The sequence below is a fragment of the Oreochromis niloticus genome, unplaced genomic scaffold (genome assembly GCF_001858045.2).
Source record: "Oreochromis niloticus isolate F11D_XX unplaced genomic scaffold, O_niloticus_UMD_NMBU tig00001878_pilon, whole genome shotgun sequence".
NCBI classification, from domain to species: Eukaryota; Metazoa; Chordata; class Actinopteri; order Cichliformes; family Cichlidae; genus Oreochromis; species Oreochromis niloticus.
Window position 1 is genome coordinate 42438 of NW_020327489.1, and position 22877 is coordinate 65314.

Here is a 22877-nt window from a genome sequence, read left to right on the forward strand (position 1 = left end):
ACATTCTCACCAAAACACTTCCCCTTCACTTCTCAGAATGAATGACTTCAGAGGTTCAAAGAGGAACAAACAGGTCTCAGACCACTAACACATCTGACCTGTGTTCTTATCGAGCTGCCAACAGCGCTCACTGTGGCAGTGTCAATGTTTCATTGCAATCATTACGACTCAGATTCTAGTGTGTAAATAATTTGAGTCGTCAACTATTTCATGTGTGCAGACAAACATCACCATAAACTTATTTTCTAGTAATAAACCAAATGTACAAAAGAGCTGCATTAATGTAAACACTTACCTCATCTAACAGTCTTCACACATTTAAGTTCCTCTTTTCTATTATTGATAAAGATATTTTCCACTGTTAAACAGTCCTTTAAAGGGAAACAGGGGAGTTTGCAAAATAGATTAAATATAAAAGTTATTAAATGTTAAAATTTTATATCTACATTGAGACAGCGGGGCAGATACAGATGTCTAAAAGCTGAATCAACTGTTTAATTCAGGAAGAGGAGAGTAAAGGAGTGATGTCACTATGAGGAAGTGAGCAGGAAGTTGATGCTGTATTCATCTCTGAGACTGTCTCATTTGTGAACGTGAGAGCAAGAACAGAGACTGAGAGAGACAGAGAAGCACGATGGCTGCATTCACATGGATTCAAATGTCTTCATTACTGATACTGATGCTTCAGTTTAAAGGTAAGTGTACATAGAAACACATTCAATTAATAAACTGCATTATTATCACAAGTGTTACTTCTTTATTCTTCCTTTAACTGAGACAGACATGATTAACTTTTTGACTTGAGCTGAGTCTTGGAAACTAAAGTTGAAACTTAAACTTGTGTTGTATTTAAAATAAACTTCACATTATAAACATAACACTCATATTCATAACATATTTGATGTTTCACATTTCTCTCTCTCTTTTTCTCAACAGGAACAACTGAGCAACATCAAACTGTTCAAACTATCACAGCTGGACGTGGACATGATGTTACTCTGCCTTGTAAAAATGTGATACAAGGTCAGCATAACTGTATCAGTACTACCTGGATCTTCAGTGATTCAAGCAGCTCAGTATCACTCTTTGAACTTGGGCAGAATAAAGAAGCCAAACCTAAATCAGACAGACTGAGTCTTTCTGCAGACTGTTCTCTGGTTATAAAGAAGGTCACAGATCAGGATGTTGGTCGTTACACCTGCAGACAGTTCAAAACAGCAACAGGATCACAAGAAGGTCCAGAGTTTACGATTCATCTGTCTGTTATTAACAGTGAGTATTTACATCTTAATGTTTTCAGCTCAAACTGTCCTGTTAGAACAACAAACTGAAACAGCACAATAATTATGATCACAGTGATGAAGTTCATTTTTCTATTGTTGCTTTTCTCTTACAATATCTCCATCTTCACCAGTGTATGTACATGAGAACAATGATAAAGCATCTTGAACAGCTCTGTGTTGACATATGAACACTGTAGACTCACAGTTGAGTGTCTGAATGAAGATAAAGAGAACATATCCTCAGACATGAGACATCATCAAAAATGAGACTTGTTAGACTGTTAAACATCTCACCACTGTTTCCTCTCTGTTGTTGTTCACTTACTTTCAAGTCTTTTCTTACTGTTGGTGTCTTTAATGTTGTTATTGTATTTCTTTAGGTGAAGATGTGAAAATGACAACAAAATCAACAACTAAACCAACATTAACAATAACAAATATATGGACAACAAAAGAGGAAGACATCGCTGACAACAACATCAAATCAACCAGACGGTAGTGACTGAATCACTCTCTTTTTTTAAAATCTGTATCGACTGTTTAGCTTCTATGAAAGATAAAATGAAATTTTATTACTAATATATTTTTGAACACATTTAGTTGATTATTAACATTTTCATTGCTGGTGTTTATTTAGAATATTTGATTTTGTATTTTTAAATAAATACTGCAGCCTGAAACTCCACAGTCCAAAAACACATCAACCGTCATCTCTACATGTTAGAAAACCGACTGTATTTATTAGATTTGAAATCTTTGGTTTTTGTACTGAACAGAAATTTGAAGTCTTTTCTTACTGTTGGTGTCTTTAATGTTGTTATTTTATTTCATTAGGTGAAGATGTGAAAACAACAAAATCCACAACATCAACAATTAAACCAACTGTGAAAATAAACACATGGACAACAGGAGAGGAATTAAAGACATCAGCAGGGACACTGACAACAGCATCAAATATTCCATCTGGAGGTAGAGACTGAATCTCTCTGTTTTCGAAGTCTGGATGTCAGACTGAGACTTGACTATGTGTCGAGAAATTCAGTATCATGTTTAACATGTTTTAATAATCTCTCCAGTTCATTCAGGGTTTATCATCGTTCCTGTGGGTTTAGCAGCTCTCTTAATATCTGCTGTTACAGTCAACATGTGGATAAAATGTAACGGTGAGAAAATTCACAGATGAGACTTTTACACATAAAAAGCTTTGAGTTTTACTCTTTACTGTACTCTTTTTTTAAATTATTATTTTGTCTTTTCAGGAAGCAAAACACAGATGGAAAAAACCACTGTGAGTTTGAACACTCAGTAGTCCTCTCTAACTTTATAGAGCAAAATCTCTTTGTGGTATCTGTTCCTGTTTGACACGGTTGACATACAAAGATAGGACATAGTGAAAGATAAGGATATCCTGTGCTGACCATGTTCAACTGAAACTTAATTGTAATCATAAGGAATCTAAAAAATAATCACAAGAGCGAAAACATCAGACAAATGAGCAAAATAATATCACAAAGTATGAATATCTGTCACGGTCCTGTGGGGGTGACCCAGTGTTTTGTGTTTTGAATTATTAATAGTCTTTGTTTTCATTATTATTTAGAATTTTTAGTCTCTTGGTTTCTGCGCTCTTCCTGTGATCCATGTTCCCTTTGTCTCCCCTGTCAGTCATGTCTCCTTGTTTCCGTGTAAAGTCCGTGTCTTCTTGTTTGACTTTGACAGTCTTGTGTGCCATGTTAGGTTTTCCGTTTTCCTTCTTCCAGGTCTCGTTGCGTGTGGTTTCTCCAGCTGTGTTTTCCTCCTGTGTCTCATTCCTTCGTTACCTTTGTGTTCCTCTGTTTGTTGCTGGGTCGTCTGTGTTTCTCCTTCTGCTATTTCTGTTTTCCTTGGCCCTCGTCTCAGATTTTCATGTTTCATATTCAGGCTTTTGTCTCAGGTTTGGATTCTTTATATTTGTTTCTAGTTTTTCCCAGTTTAGGTTTGTGTTAGTTTTTCACAATCTCCGATCGTCTTTTCTTTTTGGTGTTTTTTGCAATAAAGGCTCGCTTTTTGTTAAACATTCTCCTGCATCTCTGTGTCTGCATTTGGGTCCATATTCTCTCCTCTTCATGCCGTCTGCCTCATCAGACGTGACAATATCAGAGAGAATCTAAAGTGTGTTGTGTTGTTTTCCACAGGAGCATAATGATGAGGGTGAAGATGGAGTGAACTATGAAAATATTGGAGACTCTTCTGCTTCTTTCAGACTCCACTGATCAACAACTCAAACATCATCTCATCACATAAATTAGCCCACTGCTGTTGAAAACACTGTGTCTGTGTGTGTGACTGGGTCTAAGTCTGAGACTTGCTGAGCCTTGACACCTGTGGGACATGATTATAGAAGGTGAGGGTTGCTCCTTCCTACCACTCCCTTCTGGTCATTGCCCATGAGAACAGTCCTGAGCTCATGCTGGGATGGTTCTGGCTCTTAAACGTTCGCCATGCAAGCTCCCTCTGGGCCTCCCTTGTCATTCTTTCCTCCTTCTACTTGTGTCAGTACATGGTCGTTTTCATCTGGATGTTTGGGCTTGGGTCTGCAGGACTCTTGGGGTGCTGTGGAGGGCCCAACTAAACTCTGTGTTTCTCTTTCACACACACATGCAAGATTGTGCATTTTACTATTTTACTAAGGTGCTGTTTGTTTTTTGTATATGTTTTTTCTTACAGGTGCAACAGGTGGTGATCTGTTGTGTTGAACTATGTGTGCTGTGTCCTTTTGATTTTGTCTTCTCTCAATTTTTCTCTGTTTTTTCTTTTTTCCCTTTCTCCTCTCCACCCATTCTTACCTCTCCCTACCTGTCAGCTCTGGTATTGATCAATTACACATAAGTTAACGTGAATAACAATGAAAATGAATAAATCAAATAGAATAAAAAGAAAGACTAAGATAAGAAACCTATACACATCTCATAAAGCTCCTCTTGGCAAAGCAAATGTGTTGGCACAACAGAGCATTCAGATCATGTTTCTGATTGTGAATGCTGTCGAACAAGACAGGTTTAAAAAAAGGAAACAAAAATTACATTTTGATTTTATCTCATATTTAGCTAAAAACTTTTTCATGTACATTTAGCTTTATTCTAACAAGTAAAATACCATACAGCAATTATTTATCCTTTATTTAATTATGATAAACAGAATCTTTAGTCTGTTTTTAAATTTGCTGTTGATGATTTTTATTAAAGGTAACCCACTGAGTTAAAAATGACAGGTTATTTATTGCTGTTAAAATGTTGTGTTATTTATTTGATTGTTAGTCTTCTTACTTTATTTTTATTCCTGAGGTGAGTTTTAATGAGATTTACAAACAGTAACAGAAATAATGATCCAAATTATAACTTCAGTTTCTAACTATTGCTTTTTTTTTGCTGTATGATAATAAGAATAAATATAAATATGATTGTGAACAACTTTGTGTGTTTTTATACTCTCTCCATCTCACACCTCACACACACCTGATCCATCCACCACAGACCACAGTACAATCTACCATCTATTATTGTCTCCAGTTTGACTTCCTGTTCTTTCATAGTCAGTATTAAACTTTTACTCTGCTGGTTCGAGCAGCTCTGTTTATACTGAACTTGTATTATAACATTTCCAAACATGTGCAAACATCTGCTTTTATTGTTAATATTATTCTTCTGAATTATACTTACACAACATTAAAAAAATAATAAGGACCTGCTGTGTGTAGAAACTGCTGTGAATCCTAAAGACAGTTTAGTGTCACGTTCATCGATGTGTTAACCATTTATCTGTCAGAGGTTCATCTGGTCATCATGAAATCTCCAGAGCTCTGCTGCTGTTGTACCCACATTCTCACCAAAACACTTCCCCTTCACTTCTCAGAAAGAATGACTTCAGAGGTTCAAAGAGGAACAAACAGGTCTCAGACCACTGACACATCTGATCTGTGTTCTTATCGAGCTGCTAACAGCGCTCACTGTGGCAGTGTTATCATGTTTCATTGCAATTATTACGACTCAGATTCTAGTGTGTAAATAATTTGAGTAATCTACTATTTCATGTTTGCAGACAAACATCATAATAAACCTGTTTCCTAATAACAAACCAAATGTACAGAAGAGCTGCATTAATGTAAACACTTACCTCATCTAACAGACTTCACACATTTAACTTCCTGTATTCTTTTATTGATCAACACATTTTCCACTGTTGAACAATTCGTTTAAAGGGAAAACAGGGGAGTTTGCAAAATAGATTAAATATAAAAGTTATTAAATGTTAAAATTTTATATCTACATTAAGACAGAGGGGCACATACAGATGCCTAAAAGCTGAATGAACTGAATTAATTCAGCAAGAGGAGAGAAAAGGAGTGATGTCACTATGAGGAAGTGAGCAGGAAGTTGATGCTGTATTCATCTCTGAGACTGTCTCATTTGTGAACGTGAGAGCAAGAACAGAGACTGAGAGAGACAGAGAAGCACGATGGCTGCATTCACATGGATTCAAATGTCTTCATTACTGATACTGATGCTTCAGTTTAAAGGTAAGTGTACATAGAAACACATTCAATTAATAAACTGCATTATTATCACAAGTGTTACTTCTTTATTCTTCCTTTAACTGAGACAGTCATGATTAACTTTTTGACTTTCGCTGAGTCTTGGAAACTAAAGCTGAAACTTAAACTTGTGTTGTATTTAAAATAAACTTCACATTATAAACATAACACTCATATTCATAACATATTTGATGTTTCACATTTCTCTCTATTTCTCACAGCAGGAACAACTGAGCAACATCAAACTGTTGAAAAATTCACAGCTGGACGTGGACATGATGTTACTCTGCCTTGTAGAAATGTGATACAAGGTCAGCATAACTGTATCAGTACTACCTGGATCTTCAGTGATTCAAGCAGTGCATTAGCACTGCTTGAACTTGGGCAGAATAAAGAAGCCAAACCTAAACCAGACAGACTGAGTCTTTCTGCAGACTGTTCTCTGGTTACAAAGAAGGTCACAGATCAGGATGTTGGTCGTTACACCTGCAGACAGTTCAAAACAGCAACAGGATCACAAGAAGGTCCAGACTTTACGATTGATCTGTCTGTTATTAACAGTGAGTATTTACATCTTAATGTTTTCAGCTCAAACTGTCCTGTTAGAACAACAAACTGAAACACCACAATAATTATGATTACAGTGATGAAGTTCATTTTTCTATTGTTGCTTTTCTCTTACAATATCTCCATCTTCACCAGTGTATGTACATGAGAACAATGATAAAGCATCTTGAACAGCTCTGTGTTGACATATGAACACTGTAGACTCACAGTTGAGTGTCTGTATGAAGATAAAGAGAACATATCCTCAGACATGAGACATCATCAAAAATGAGACTTGTTAGACTGTTAAACATCTCACCACTGTTTCCTCTCTGTTGTTGTTCACTTTCAAGTCTTTTCTTACTCTCAGTGTCTTTAATGTTGTTATTGTATTTCTTTAGTTGAAGATGTGAAAACGACAACAAAATCAACAATTAAACCAACATTAAAAATAACAAATATACGGACAACAAAAGAGGAAGTAAAGACATCGCTGACAACAACATCAAATCAACCAGACGGTAGTGACTGAATCACTCTGTTTTTTTAAAATCTGTATCGACTGTTTAGCTCCTATGAAAGATAAAATGAAATGTTATTACTAATATATTTTTGAACAGATTTAGTTGATTATTAACATTTTCATTGCTGGTGTTTATTTAGAATATTTGATTTTTAAATAAATACTGCAGCCAGAAACTCCACAGTCCAAAAACACATCAACCGTCATCTCTACATGTTAGAAAACCGACTGTATTTATTAGATTTGAAATCTTTGGCTTTTGTACTGAACAGAAATTTGAAGCCAAAATATTTTTATTATTTTCAGATTTTCTGTATTTGCTGAGATGCATCATTGTGTCTGTGGGTTTAGCAGCACTCTTAATATCTGCAGTTACAGTCAACATGTGGACAAAAACTAAAGGTGAGTCTTTTCTTACTGTTGGTGTCTTTAATGTTGTTATTGCATTTCTTTAGGTGAAGATGTGAAAACAAATAAATCAACAACAGTGACGTTCACCACAAAAACATCTTCGACAACAAAATCCACAAAAACAACAATTAAACCAACTGTGAAAATAAACACATGGACAACAAGAGAGGAATTAAAGACATCAGCAGGAACACTGACAACAGCATCAAATATTCCATCTGGAGGTAGAGACTGAATCTCTCTTTTTTCTGGATGTCAGACTGAGACTTGACTATGTGTGGAGAATTTCAGTATCATGATTAACATGTTTAATAATCTCTCCAGGTCATTCAGGGTTTATCATCGTTCCTGTGGGTTTAGCAGCTCTCTTAATAACTGTTGTTGTGATCATCAGATGGAAGAAAACTAAAGGTGAAAACATTCACAGATTAAAGTTTATTATAAGCAGACTCATAAGTAAACTCATCTTTTTTCCTCTTTTCAGAAAACAAAACACAATGTGGCAACAACACGGTGAGTTCAAATCTTCCAATAACTTCTTATTCAGTCATTTATGTCATCATCTTTCAACTCTATAGTTTTATACCAGACTGAGTCTTTGAATGACCTTTAGTGATGAGTTCAGTGTAAAATAGTTCAAAGATTGAAAGGAAGGAAAATGATTTGCAAATAAGTTGAATCAGTAAATTAAATATTGTTTAGGTCAAAGTTGTTGTTTACATTGAACAGATTTTAAATATAAAACTATTTTTTGCAGGGACTGAGCTTAAACCCTCCAGACACTGAATCTGGTCCAGGAACCAATCAGGACACGATGTGGACTGATGCTGATGATGGTGTGTCATATGCCTCCATCAGCTTCACCAAGAAGACCAAGAATAAAGCCCGGGTAAGATTTTGACTTTTCTATGGATGATGTTCGGTTCGGTTTGGTTTCTGTTCATTTTTATTTCAAACATGTGCATTCACAATCATTACAAAATATCATTCCGTTCTTTTGTTTCAAAAGGAGTAGGCAGAAGTTTACACTTATTAGTCCCTACCCCCTCATCTTAGCAGTAAGTTTGTGATTTTTAAACCTCCTGTCAGCTTTTATCTTTAAGAACATCTTATAATGTTTTCATACAGGCTGGTGATGATGATGACACTGTGACTTACAGCACAGTGACAGCTGCCTCACCTGCTGGTGTTACCAATGATCCCAGTGACCTCTATTCCACCATCAACAAACCAAAGAAATAGGATGTTACTCATAAAATGTTTCCTATCGTTTTTCTGATGCTGCATCAATGTTTGGATGATAGAGTAACTTCATTTTTGTTCTTTTTAAAGTAAATTTGTAATTTTGTATGATTTAATGTTGAGTGTAATCCAAAGGTATGTAGACCATGGATCAAGCAGTGGTGTGCATGAGTGTGAATTGAGTCAGAATTAGCTACTTCAGTAAGTCCAAAGAAACGTTTTTTTTTAATATATCTTAAGAATTATTGGCTGAAGCACATTAATATATCTAAATATTCATCTTTTATTTGATGTCTTCACAAAAAACTTTAAGTGAACTACTTAACCTCAGTTAATACATCATGTAACTCCTTAGTTACTGAAGAAATCTTTAAAACATGTAACTGACTGTATATTTGTACTGAGGTAACAATCGTTATGCTTCACGATTGGCCTGGAAATGAAGAAGACTTCATTGTTACTGTCATCTAGTGACATTTACCTGTATATTAAGTGACAAACTGCACAGTAACTTTTTTTGTTTAATTTGGTGCATGACATTTCTAACAATACAAAAAAGGAGCGGTGTATCTCACTGTATCTATGATGATATCAAACTTCCTGTTTGTGACATTCAAAAAACATATTTGACAGAAAAAACACTCAATTTCAGCTTTCACACTTTAAAAACAAAAGAAATAAAGAATACAAGTGATGACAACATGTGTGATTGTGCACGCTTAGTTTTAAAGATTAGTGTGAACCAAAATCCTCAAGTTGTAGATGCTGTTCAAGGGCTCTGATGCTAACAGGCTAACTTTATTATTGTGCTGTGCTGACTGGCTTTCCAGCTTCTTGCTAAGTACAGTTTGAACTTTTTTTAGTGAATGCTAAACACTTCCTCTTCATGTCTCAGAAAAAAACGGCTTCAGAGGTGTAAAGCGGAACAATCAGGTCTCAGACCACTAACACATCTCATCTAACTGCTAACAGTGGTCACTGCTGCAGTGTCATCATTGCGCACATCACGACTCAAATTTTGGTGTGTGAAGAGTTTAAATCTTGACCTCTTTTCATGTGTGCAGACAAACATCACCGTGAACACTGTTTTCTAATAATGAACCAAATGTACAGAAGAGCTGCATTAAAGTAAACACTTACCTCATTTAATATCTACATTAAGAGAGAGAGGGAGATGTGGCTGCTTAAACACTATGAACTGAATTCATTCAGTAAAAGGAGACAAGATGACTCATGTCACTATGAGGAAGTGAGCAGGAAGTTGATGCTGTGTTCATCTCTGAGACTGTCTCATTTGTGAAACTGAGAGCAAGAGCATAACACTCTTATTCTTATATTTCTTCATATAGTAAACTTGATACAAGGTCAGCATAACTGTATCAGTGCTACCTGGATCTTCAGTGAATCAAACAGCTCAGTATCACTCTTTGAACTTAGAGTAAAGAAGTCAAATTTAAAACCTAAACCTTTAAAGAAGGTCACAGATCAGGATGTTGGTCGTTACACCTGCAGACAGTACAAAACAGCAACAGGACAACAAGAAGGTCCAGACTTTATGAACTATAAAAACATCTGAGACTCTTCTGCTTTTTTTTCTTCCAGAACTTTATTGAAAATTGTAAAGTGAACAGTCAGTCATTCCAGTTCACTTTGTACAGTAGACATACAGGACAAAAGAAAAAAAAAAGACATACAGGACAAATAAGAGGAACAATAAGCAACATAATGAAAATAAGAAACGGTAAATAAATAAAGATTTTAAAAGAATGACAGACTTTGGATGGGATGTGACAGACTTCATAATAGCTTTGTACTTGAAAATTGTATCTGTGACAGCTTTGTTGAAAATTTCTGAGTGAATTTCAATCAGTGATAAACCTTTTTTATTTGAAGTTCATTTAAGAGAGTTTAAGTAATTAAAAACAAATTAAATAATGGGGATAAGTTTTGAAAATTACATTTATGAATCTGGATCTTCCCCAGTAAGATATAAAGTTTGAAAATGGCACAAAAATGATTTTTCTTTGGTTTCAAAATAAGTGATAATGTCCTTCCCTTCAATTTTGACTTCGTATGTTGTTTTGCACAGTATATAATTTTCAAGTTCTCTTCTGAGACTCTTCTGCTTAGCTCTATCTGTCCATGAAGCCAGGTAACACACACCAATTAGTTAAACTGCAGGAATGTCTTAAAGACAAAGACCTGGATGGCCGCTAACTTTCTGCTTCTTAATTCAGATAAAACTGAGGTTATTGTACTCGGTCCTGAAAATCTTATAAATATGGTATCTAACCAGATTCTTACTCTGGGTGGCATTACCTTGGCCTCCAGTAATGCTGTGAGGAACCTTGGGGTCATTTTTGACCAGGACATGTCCTTCAATGCACATATTAAACAAATATGTAAGACTGCTTTCTTCCATTTGCGCAACATCTCTAAAATTAGAAATATCCTGTCTCAGAGTGATGCTGAAAAACTAGTTCATGCATTTATTACTTCCAGGCTGGACTACTGTAATTCATTATTATCAGGATGTCCTAAAAATTCCCTGAAAAGCCTTCAGTTAATCCAAAATGCTGCAGCAAGAGTCCTGACAGGGACTAGAAAGAGAGAGCAGATTTCTCCTGTTTTGGCTTCCCTTCATTGGCTTCCTGTTAAATCCAGAATTGAATTCAAAATCCTGCTCCTCACATACAAGGTCTTAAATAATCAGGCCCCATCTTATCTTAATGACCTTGTAGTACCATATCACCCTATTAGAGCACTTCGCTCTCGCTCTGCAGGCCTACTTGTTGTTCCTAGAGAATTTAAAAGTAGAATGGGAGGGAGAGCCTTCAGTTTTCAGGCCTCTCTTCTGTGGAACCAGCTTCCAGTTTGGATTCGGGAGACAGACACTATCTCTACTTTCAAGATTAGGCTTAAAACTTTCCTTTTTGCTAAAGCATATAGTTAGGGCTGGACCAGGGGACCCTGAATCCTCCCTTAGTTATGCTGCAATAGACGTAGGCTGCCGGGGATTCCCATGATGCATTGAGTTTTTCCTTTCCAGTCACCTTTCTCACTCACTATGTGTTAACAGACCTCTCTGCATTGAATCATATCTGTTATTAACCTCTGTCTCTCTTCCACAGCATGTCTTTCATCCTGTTTTCCTTCTCTCACCCCAACCGGTCGCAGCAGATGGCCCCGCCCCTCCCTGAGCCTGGTTCTGCCGGAGGTTTCTTCCTGTTAAAAGGGAGTTTTTCCTTCCCACTGTCACCAAAGTGATTGTTGGGTTTTTCTCTGTATCTATGAAGCGCCTTAAGGTGACTTTTGTTGTGATTTGGCGCTATATAAATAAAATTGAATTGAATTGAATTGCTTCTGTCAGACTCCACTAATCAACGACATCAGCTCAGCACAGACATGAATCCACTGCTGTTTAAAACATTTAAGTTTTGATTTATTCTCATATTTAGAAGCCAAAACTTGTTTTCATGTGCAGTTTAATGTATTAAAACAATAATAACTTTATTTATAGAGCACTTTTCAAAAGCCAGTTCAAATAAAAGCTGCACACTAAAGATAATAGAGCTGGATGTCTCGAGACCACTTTTACGTGGTCTTGGTCTCGCTGTCTCGGTCTTGCTGTCTCAGATCAACATAGTGCTTGGGAGATTTGGAGTCAACAGTATCCATGACACACAACGTAACGTTCGATATTGTGTCATGCGCAAAAGCTTCAGCTCTAAGAGCCGTGCTTAGAGAGTGCTTTGTAGTGAATCAGAAGAGTCGACTCCCACTGAGCGAGAGCCGGCTCCTCACTTATTTTCCTTTCGCTGCTCAGCTCTCACACAGTGGCTCAGCTATGCTCCAATCCCTCCATATTGTGGCCAATCACATGCAAGGATATAGGATAATATCATTATGTGAAAAACAGAGAGGGTGAGAGACGCGACAGTCAAGTGGAGCGTGCGTCTGTCCTCTCGGTAAGTGAGTGAGACAGTAGACAGCGGTGAGGAGGGCTGTGCGTGTGCATCGCAAAAACGCATAAATATGCCTGACAGCCGTAAACGAAGCCGCATCTGGCTGCAGTTTAAAGACTTTTTTGCATTGGTCTCAGTCTTGGTCTCGTCTCGACTTTGTCTTGGTCTTGACTCCGTCTGTCTTGGTATTGTCTTGGTCTTGGTTTAGGCGGTCTTGACTAAAAGTCTAGAAGATAAGTGTACAAGTGTTAAAACATACAGAAACATAAACACACACATAATCAGTCATACTGACAGACATTCATTCCAGTATACACACATAGATGCATGTGTGGTTTGACACTATGGTCACAAATGAAGTGAAAGGATTAAAACAATAACAGAGTCAGCCAACCTGATTGACTGAGGAAGATTTCCACAGTGTGACCGCTACAACCTCAAAGCATCATTACCTCTTGTTTCAAAATCAGGGTGAGTTAGAGGACTGTGGTTCAATGATCAGAGAGGCCGACTGCATTGAAAAGGTGTTATAAGCTCTGCTATATAAGCGGGGCCTGTCATGTCCCTGCAGAGCATTTCATGTTAATAACAGAATTTTAAAGTGGATTCTGAATCTCTCCGAAAGCCAGTGAAGAGATGCAGGAATAAATAAATATATACAGTAAAATTTACATATTTTTCCTTTCTTTCTTTTTTCTTTTGTGTTCTTTGGTGTACACACTGAGATAAAGTCATGGTCTCTGTAGTTCATGTCCCCTGTTTTTCAGTTCAATACTGCCATCTACTGGTGTCGGAAAAAAGGTGGGACACATGAGAGAAGTGGGGGAATGAGAGGAAGTAACGAAGAACATATTCTTTTTTATGCTGGCCTCAGTCTGTGTTTCTAAGGCAGTTTATCCAACAAGCTAAACAATCAAGTATTTTCAGGAAGGCTCAGATGAGAGTAAACTCAACTCTACAGAGCTGAGTTTACAGCTTCTGTTTAATATCATGTCAATGATATCAATGGCGAAGATGGCGCCGCGGATGGCAGCCTCGGTACTGCGCTCTCTCGCACTTTTCTTGTTTTTGTTTATTTTCTGCACCTTTGGTCACTCAGACCACATCACTTTCTCCGGAGATCAACTGCTAAACATCAGGCAGTCGTCTCACTATAGTTCTTATCCATTTTTCACAAACCCAGAAAGTTTTTTTTGAGATTTTAGTTGGAGGCGCAGAAGCTCTCTGTGGCTCCTGGAGGAGACGTAGACGGGGTACTCGCGCTGGTGCGCTGGTGAAACTACGTCGGCGAGGATTATGCACGGCACTCCTTGGAAAGTTTTTTCATCAATTGTAAACTGTTTCGTTCACCGCGGGAGTTTTCTTCCTTCATGCTGGTCGGAGTTTACATCCCTCCTCAGGCCAACGCGAACAACGCACTGTGCGAGCTGGCTGACCAGATTACCACCCTGGAAAGGAAATTCCCGGATTCCTTTACAATTATCCTTGGGGATTTTAACAGAGCAAACCTAAACCACGAACTCCCTAAATACAGACAGCATATAGACTGCCCCACCAGGGACAACATCATACTGGATCACTGTTACACCACTTTAAAAGATGCTAATTGCTCTGTGCCCCGGGCAGCTTTGGGACATTCTGATCACTGATCGATACATTTTTGATGAACAAACTTTCTTTGTTTGAACATGAGCCATAGTGTGAGAACACTTGAAAACATAACTGACAAAACATTCTTCATAATCATATAAAACACTCTTATAATAGTTTGGGAGTATGCTTGTGCTGTGAGGTCTATGTAGCCTCTCCTTAGCTCTAGATTTATCCCCTCTCTCTGTTTCAGTAGTATTCTTATCGAGCGGAAGTGGTCATTGCTGCAATATTATCTTGTTTCCTTGTGAACATTAAGAATAAAACTTCGGTTTGTGAAGAATTTGTATTTTGACCTCTTTTCATGTGTCCTGAAAAAACCCACCATGAACACTGTTTTCTAATAATAAGTCAACATGTAAACAGTAGCGTCATTAATGCCACACCTACCTCATCTAACAGTCACACATTTAACTTCCTTGTTTCTGTTGTTGATCACAAATGTTTCCATTGTTGTACAGTCTGTTTAAAGGGACGAAAGGGGAGTCTGCAAAAAAGATTAAATATAAAAGATAATTTAAAAAAAAATTATTCATTGTATATGTACACTGGGAGAGAGATGGAGATAAGGATGTTTAAAAGCTATGAAGTGAAATAATTCATTCAGCAACATGAGACAAAAGGAGTGATGTCACTATGAGGAAGTGAGCGGGAAGTTGATGCTGTGTTCATCTCTGAGAGCAAGAACAGAGACTGAGAGAGACAGAGAAGCACGATGGCTGCATTCACATGGATTCAAATGTCTTCATTACTGATACTGATGCTTCAGTTTAAAGGTAAGTGTACATAGAAACACATTCAATTAATAAACTGGATTCTTTATTCTTCCTTTAACTGAGACAGTCATGGTTAAAGTTTCAACTTGAGCTGACTCTTGGAAACTAAAGTTGAAACTTAAACTTGTGTTGTATTTAAAACAAACTTCACATTATAAACATAACACTCATATTCATAACATATTTGATGTTTCACATTTCTCTCTCTCTTTTTTTCTCAACAGGAACAACTGAGCAACATCAAACTGTTCAAACTGTCACAGCTGGACGTGGACATGATGTTACTCTGCCTTGTAAAAATGTGATACAAAGTCAGCATAACTGTAACAGTACTACCTGGATCTTCAGTGATTCAAACAGCTCAGTAACGCTCTTTGACCTTGGGCAGAATAAAGAAGCCAAACCTAAATCAGACAGACTGAGTCTTTCTGCAGACTGTTCTCTGGTTATAAAGAAGGTCACAGATCAGGATGTTGGTCGTTACACCTGCAGACAGTTCAAAACACCAACAGGATCACAAGAAGGTCCAGACTTTATGATTCATCTGTCTGTTGTTAACAGTGAGTATTTACATCTTAATGTTTTCAGCTCAAACTGTCCTGTTAGAACAACAAACTGAAACACCACAATAATTATGATCACAGTGATGAAGTTCATTTTTCTATTGTTGCTTTTCTCTTACAATATCTCCATCTTCACCAGTGTATGTACATGAGAACAATGATAAAGCATCTTGAACAGCTCTGTGTTGACATATGAACACTGTAGACTCACAGTTGAGTGGCTGTATGAAGATAAAGAGAACATATCCTCAGACATGAGACATCATCAAAAATGAGACTTGTTAGACTGTTAAACATCTCACCACTGTTTCCTCTCTGTTGTTGTTCACTTACTTTCAAGTTTTTTCTTACTGTTGGTGTCTTTAATGTTGTTATTGCATTTCTTTAGTTGAAGATGTGAAAACGACAACAAAATCAACAATTAAACCAACATTAACAATAACAAATACATGGACAACAAAAGAGGAAGTAAAGACATCGCTGACAACAACATCAAATCAACCAGACGGTAGTGACTGAATCACTCTGTTTTTTTAAAAATTGTATCGACTGTTTAGCTTCTATGAAAGATAAAATGATATTTTATTACTAATATATTTTTGAACACATTTAGTTGATTATTAACATTTTCATTGCTGGTGTTCATTTAGAATAGTTGATTTTGTATTTTTAAATAAATTCTGCAGCCAAAACTCCACAGTCCAAAAACACATCAACCGTCATCTCTACATGTTAGAAAACCGACTGTATTTATTAGATTTGAAATCTTTGGCTTTTGTACTGAACAGAAATTTGAAGCCAAAATATTTTTATTATTTTTAGATTGTCTGTATTTGTTGAGATGCATCATTGTGTCTGTGGGTTTAGCAGCACTCTTAATATTTGCTGTTACAGTCAACATGTGGATAAAAACTAAAGGTGAGAACATTCACAGATGAAACTTTCATACATAAAAAGCTTCGAGTTTTAGTGTAATTTTTTTTGTTTTTTATTTTTGTTATTTCAGGAAACAAAACACAGACTAAAGAAAACATTGTAAGATTGAACACTCAATATTCCTCTGTAACTTTTGTTACTATTACCGGTGCCAGATCTAGGTGAAATCCGACAGCAAACGATACACAGACTAGGGAGCACTGCAAAGCCAATTATATAAATACTGTGGAATAATAGAGAGGACACCAAAGCTAGAAGATAGAAGCAGATGTTACATGAGCTCTGTTTTTCTGTTTCAACCCTATGTCACTGTTTTGGCGTGTGCTGGGAGGCGGAGCTTCATGGCTTCAGAATGCTCGAACAACTAATAAGCTAGTTAATAGTGAACTTCTTTAAACCAGCCCAGGTCGAGTGATAACAAGAAAGAGCAAATAAAAGCTGATTGATGCTGATTCACTTAGATGTTACAGCAGGTATGTCTAAGTTCAGTAAACTCAAACAGACTCTGCAGCTGCTTGATTTACTTTCTTAAGTTCATGAATTTATTATTAGTTGTTTTAAACCATAAACAAAAGGTGTTGAGTACACCTGACACAAAACACCAACTGCACAACTGGTGTGTCCATCTGCCACAGGACAAAAGACATGTTGTGGAAAAGAGCCAGAGATTAATAACAAGTAATGATTAAATGCAGAGAGGCTATTAACACATAGCGGGTGAAAAGGTGACTGAAGACGAAATACTCCACGCATCATGAGAATCCCCCAGCAGCCATTGCAGCATAACTAAGAAAGGATTCAGGGTCACCTGATCCAGCCCTAACTATATGATTGAGCAAAAAGGAAAGTTTTAGGCCTAATCTTCAAAAGCTCTTCCTCCAGTTCGACTGTAAAATACTCAAGGAACCACAAGGAAGCCCACAATCTGAAAGGGAAGTGCTCTTATGAGGGTGATACCGTATCAGTATTACTGATTATTCAAGACATTTTATGTGAGGGCAGGATTTTAAATTTGATTCCAGAATATAACAGAAGACAATGAAAAGAAGCCAATATATGAGAAATATGTTAGTAATATTTAAGTTAATAACACTAATTAATAAAATAATAATAATATTTATAAGTTCCAAGCTTAACTGTAATCATAAGAAATCTAAAAAAGTGTAATAAAAATGCAAAAGACTGAAAACATCGAACAAAACAGGAAAACAACATCACAAAGTATGAATATCAGAGAGAATCTAAAGTGTGTTGTGTTGTTTTCCACAGGAGCTTAATGATGAGGGTGAAGATGGAGTGAACTATGAAAACATTGGAGACTCTTCTGCTTCTGTCAGACTCCACTGATCAACAACTCAAACATCACCTTGTGACAAAAATGAGCCCATTGCTGTTGAAACACTGTGTGTGTGTGTGTGTGTGTGTGTGGTGTGTGTGTGTGTGTGTGTGTGTGTGTGTGTGTGTGGCTGGGTCTAAGTCTGAGACTTGCTGAGCTCTGTGGGACATTGTTATGATGGGTGAGGGTTGCTCCTCCCTACCACTCCCTGCTGGTCACTGTCCTTGAGAACTTAAGGAACTCTTTCTGGGGCCTCCCTCCTCCTCCTGCACATGGTTGTCATCTGGACGTGTGGGCTTGGATCTCAAGTACTCCTGGGGTGCTTTGGATGGCCCTGCTGAACTGGATTGTTCTTCGTCTACTTCTGGGTCCAGGGGTGTTGTTGTGGCCCCTGACCCTCATTATTAAGTCCGTTTTGTGACACACACACCACACACACACACACACACACCACACACACACACACACACACACACACACACACACACACACACATTTAAAGCGAAATTGACCATGTACATGTGTGTCTTTGTATTTTCCTGATGTGCTGTTTGCTTTATATATATTTTCTTACAGTTTTCTTACAGGTGCAACAGTTGGTGATCTGCTGAGTTTAACTATGAGTGCTTTGTACTTTTATTTGTCTCTTTTCTAAGATTTCTCTGCTTTTTATTTTTGTGTCACTCTCTTTTTCCCTTTTCCCTTTTCCCTTCTCTTTACCCCTTCTTACCTTTCATTGCCTGTCAGCTCTGGTATTGCTAAATTACACATAAACAAAGTGAATAAGAATGAAAATAAATAAAAGCAAAAAAGAAAGAAAAACTAAGAACGGAAGGCTACAGACATTTCATATTGCTCCTTTGGGCAAAACAAATGTGTTTGGCACAACAGAGCATTCAGATCATGTTTCTCCTGTCAGAAAAGAGGTTTCAAAAAAGGAACAAAAAAAAAGTTTTGATTTTATCTCATGTTTAGCTAAAACCTTTTTCATGTGCAGTTAGATTTGTTTTTAGATAAATCTAACTTAAAACAATATTTTATCCTTCATTTAGTTATGATAAACAGGATCTTTTGTTGTGTAAATCTGTAGCTGCTGATGTTTACTGAAGGTAAAACAGTGAGATCAGAATCACAGGTTTTTTTATTGCTTCATAAATTTTTCTCTTTTGATTGTTTGTCTTTATACTTTATTTTTATCCCTGAGCTCTTCTCTCTCTTTTTGAGATGTGGAGAGGAGGTGAGTTTTAAAGACATTTAAAAATAGTAAAAGATGTTATGATTCAAATTATAACGTCAATGTTACATTTTTCTTTTTCATGTTTTGGATGATAATACGAATAAATGAAAAACATATTTGTGAACCACTTTATTGTGTGTTTTCAAACTCTCTCTCTCACACACACCTGATCCATCCACCACAGACCACAGTACAAACTACCATCTATTATTGTCTCCAGTTTGACTTCCTGTTCTTTCATATTCAGTATTAAACTTTTACTCTGCTGGTTTGAACAGCTCTGTTTGTACTGAACTTGTATTATAACATTTCCAAACATGTGCAAACATCTGCTTTTATTTTTGATAGCTGAATTATACTTACACAACATTAAAAAAGGTATAAGGACCTGCTGTGTGTAGAAACTGGTGTGAATCCTAAAGACAGTTTAGTGTCACGTTCATCGATGTGTTAACCATTTATCTGTCAGAGGTTCATCTGGTCATCATGAAACCTCCAGAGCTCTGCTGCTGTTGTACCCACATTATCACCAAAACACTTCCCCTTCACTTCTCAGAAAGAATGACTTCAGAGGTTCAACAAGGAACAAACAGGTCTCAGATCACTATCACATCTCATCTATGTTCTTATCGAGCTGCTAACAGTGGCCCCTGCGGCAGTATTACCATGTTTCATTACAATGATTAAGAATCAGATTCTAGTGTGTAAATAATTTGAGTCATCAACTATTTCATGTGTGCAGAAAAACATCACCATAAACTTATTTTCTAATAACAAACCAAATGTACAGAAGAGCTACATTAATGTAAACACTTACATCATCTAACAGTCTTCACACATTTAACTTCCTCTTTTCTATTATTGATAAAGATATTTTCCACTGTTAAACAATCCTTTAAAGGGAAAACAGGGGAGTTTGCAAAATAGATTAAATATAAAAGTTATTAAATGTTAAAATTTTATATCTACATTGAGACAGAGGGGCACATACAGATGCCTAAAAGCTGAATGAACTGAATTAATTCAGCAAGAGGAGAGAAAAGGAGTGATGTCACTATGAGGAAGTGAGCAGGAAGTTGATGCTGTATTCATCTCTGAGAGCAAGAACAGAGACTGAGAGAGACAGAGAAGCACGATGGCTGCATTCACATGGATTCAAATGTCTTCATTACTGATACTGATGCTTCAGTTTAAAGGTAAGTGTACATAGAAACACATTCAATTAATAAACTGCATTATTATCACAAGTGTTACTTCTTTATTCTTCCTTTAACTGAGACAGTCATGATTAACTTTTTGACTTGAGCTGAGTCTTGGAAACTAAAGTTGAAACTTAAACTTGTGTTGTATTTAAAACAAACTTCACATTATAAACATAACACTCATATTCATAACATATTTGATGTTTCACATTTCTCTCTCTCTCTTTCTCAACAGGAACAACTGAGCAAAATCAAACTGTTCAAACTGTCACAGCTGGACGTGGACATGATGTTACTCTGTCTTGTAAAAATGCGATACAAGGTCAGCATAACTGTATCAGTACTACCTGGATCTTCAGTGATTTATGCAGTGCAGTAGCACTCTTTGAACATGGGCAGATTAAAGCAGCCAAACGTAAATCAGACAGACTGAGTCTTTCTGCAGACTGTTCTCTGGTTATAAAGAAGGTCACAGATCAGGATGTTGGTCTTTACACCTGCAGACAGTTCAAAACAGCAACAGGATCACAAGAATATTCAGACATTAGGATTCATCTGTCTGTTATTAACAGTGAGTATTTATATCTTAATGTTTTCAGCTCAAACTGTCCTGTTAGAACAACAAACTGAAACACCACAATAATTATGATCACAGTGATGAAGTTCATTTTTCTATTGTTGCTTTTCTCTTACAATATCTCCATCTTCACCAGTGTATGTACATGAGAACAATGATAAAGCATCTTGAACAGCTCTGTGTTGACATATGAACACTGTAGACTCACAGTTGAGTGGCTGTATGAAGATAAAGAGAACATATCCTCAGACATGAGACATCATCAAAAATGAGACTTGTTAGACTGTTAAACATCTCACCACTGTTTCCTCTCTGTTGTTGTTCACTTACTTTCAAGTCTTTTCTTACTGTTTGTGTCTTTAATGTTGTTATTGTATTTCTTTGTGTGAAGAGCCGGTAACAACAAAATCAACAACAGTGAAGTCCACCAAAAAAACATCATCGACAACAAAATCCACAACAACAACAATTAAACCAACCGTGACAATAAACACATTGACAACAAGAAAGGAAGTAAAGACATCGCTGACAACAACATCAAATCAACCAGACGGTAGTGACTGAATCGCTCTGTTTTTTTAAAATCTGTATCGACTGTTTAGCTTCTATGAAAGATAAAATGAAATTTTATTACTAATATATTTTTGAACACATTTAGTTGATTATTAACATTTTCATTGCTGGTGTTTATTTAGAGTATTTGATTTTGTATTTTTAAATAAATACTGCAGCCTGAAACTCCACAGTCCAAAAACACATCAACCGTCATCTCTACATGTTAGAAAACCGACTGTATTTATTAGATTTGAAATCTTTGGTTTTTGTACTGAACAGAAATTTGAAGCCAAAATGTTTTTATTATTTTCAGATTGTCTGTATTTGTTGAGATGCATCATTGTGTCTGTGGGTTTAGCAGCACTCTTAATATCTGCTGTTACAGTCAACATGTAGACAAATACTAAAGGTGAGTCTTTTCTTACTGTCAGTGTCTTTAATGTTGTTATTGTATTTCTTTTATGTGAAAATGTGAAAACAACTAAATCAACAACAGTAAAGTTCACCACAAAAACATCATCGACAACAAAATCCACAACATCAACAATTAAACCAACCGTGAAAAGAAACACAAGGACAACAAGAGAGGAATTAAAGAAATCAGCAGGGACACTGACAACAGCATCAAATATTCCAGCTGGAGGTAGAGACTGAATCTCTCTGTTTTCGCAATCTGGATGTCAGACTGAGACTTGACTATTTGTAGAGAAATTCAGTATCATGTTTAACATGTTTAATAATCTCTCCAGTTCATTCAGGGTTTATCATCATTCCTGTGGGTTTAGCAGCTCTCTTAATAACTGTTGTGGTGATCATCAGATGGAAGAAAATTAAAGGTGAAAACATTCACAGATTAAAGTTTATGATAAGTTGACTCATAAGTAAATTCATCTTTTTTCCTCTTTTCAGAAAACAAAACACAATGTGGCAACAACACGGTGAGTTCAAATCTTCCAATAAGTTCTTATTCAGTCATTTATGTCATCATCTTTGAACTCTATAGTTTTATACCAGATTGAGTCTTTAAATGACCTTTAGTGATGAGTTCAGTGTAAAATAGTTCAAAGATTGAAAGGAAGGAAAATGATTTGCAAATAAGTTGAATCAGTAAATTAAATATTGTTTATGACAAAGTTGTTGTTTACATTGAGCAGATTTTAAATATAAAACTGTATTTTTGCAGGGACTGAGCTTAAACCCTGCAGACACTGAATCTGGTCCAGGAACCAATCAGGACACGATGTGGACTGATGCTGATGATGGTGTGTCATATGCCTCCATCAGCTTCACCAAGAAGACCAAGAATAAAGCCCGGGTAAGATTTTGACTTTTCTATGGATGATGTTGGCAGTAAGTTTGTGATTTTTAAATTCCATGTCAGCTTTTATCTTTAAGAACATCTTATAATGTTTTGATACAGGCTGGTGATGATGATGACACTGTGACTTACAGCACAGTAACAGTTGCCTCACCTGCTGGTGTTACCAATGATCCCAGTGACCTCT

At 36.5% G+C, this 22877-nt stretch overlaps 1 protein-coding gene across 2 annotated transcripts; it reads left to right on the forward strand.

Annotated features, from left to right (window-relative positions):
• Positions 1-522: 522 nt before the first annotated feature.
• On the forward strand, positions 523-22688 carry LOC106097568 (uncharacterized). Of its 2 annotated transcripts, XM_025904475.1 has the most exons (8): positions 523-695; positions 937-1272; positions 6801-6920; positions 7378-7557; positions 7658-7744; positions 7818-7846; positions 8091-8222; positions 8462-8762. In XM_025904475.1, the coding sequence occupies exons 1-8, from the start codon at positions 635-637 to the stop codon at positions 8573-8575; spliced, it is 1059 nt and encodes a 352-aa protein (XP_025760260.1). In that variant the 5' UTR covers positions 523-634; the 3' UTR covers positions 8576-8762. The 2 variants fall into 2 exon arrangements, 1 of the variants encoding a protein (XP_025760260.1); XR_002060700.2 differs by lacking the exons at positions 523-695; positions 937-1272; positions 6801-6920; ... (3 more) ...; positions 8091-8222; positions 8462-8762 and adding exons at positions 22121-22208; positions 22282-22310; positions 22556-22688.
• Positions 22689-22877: the final 189 nt, after the last annotated feature.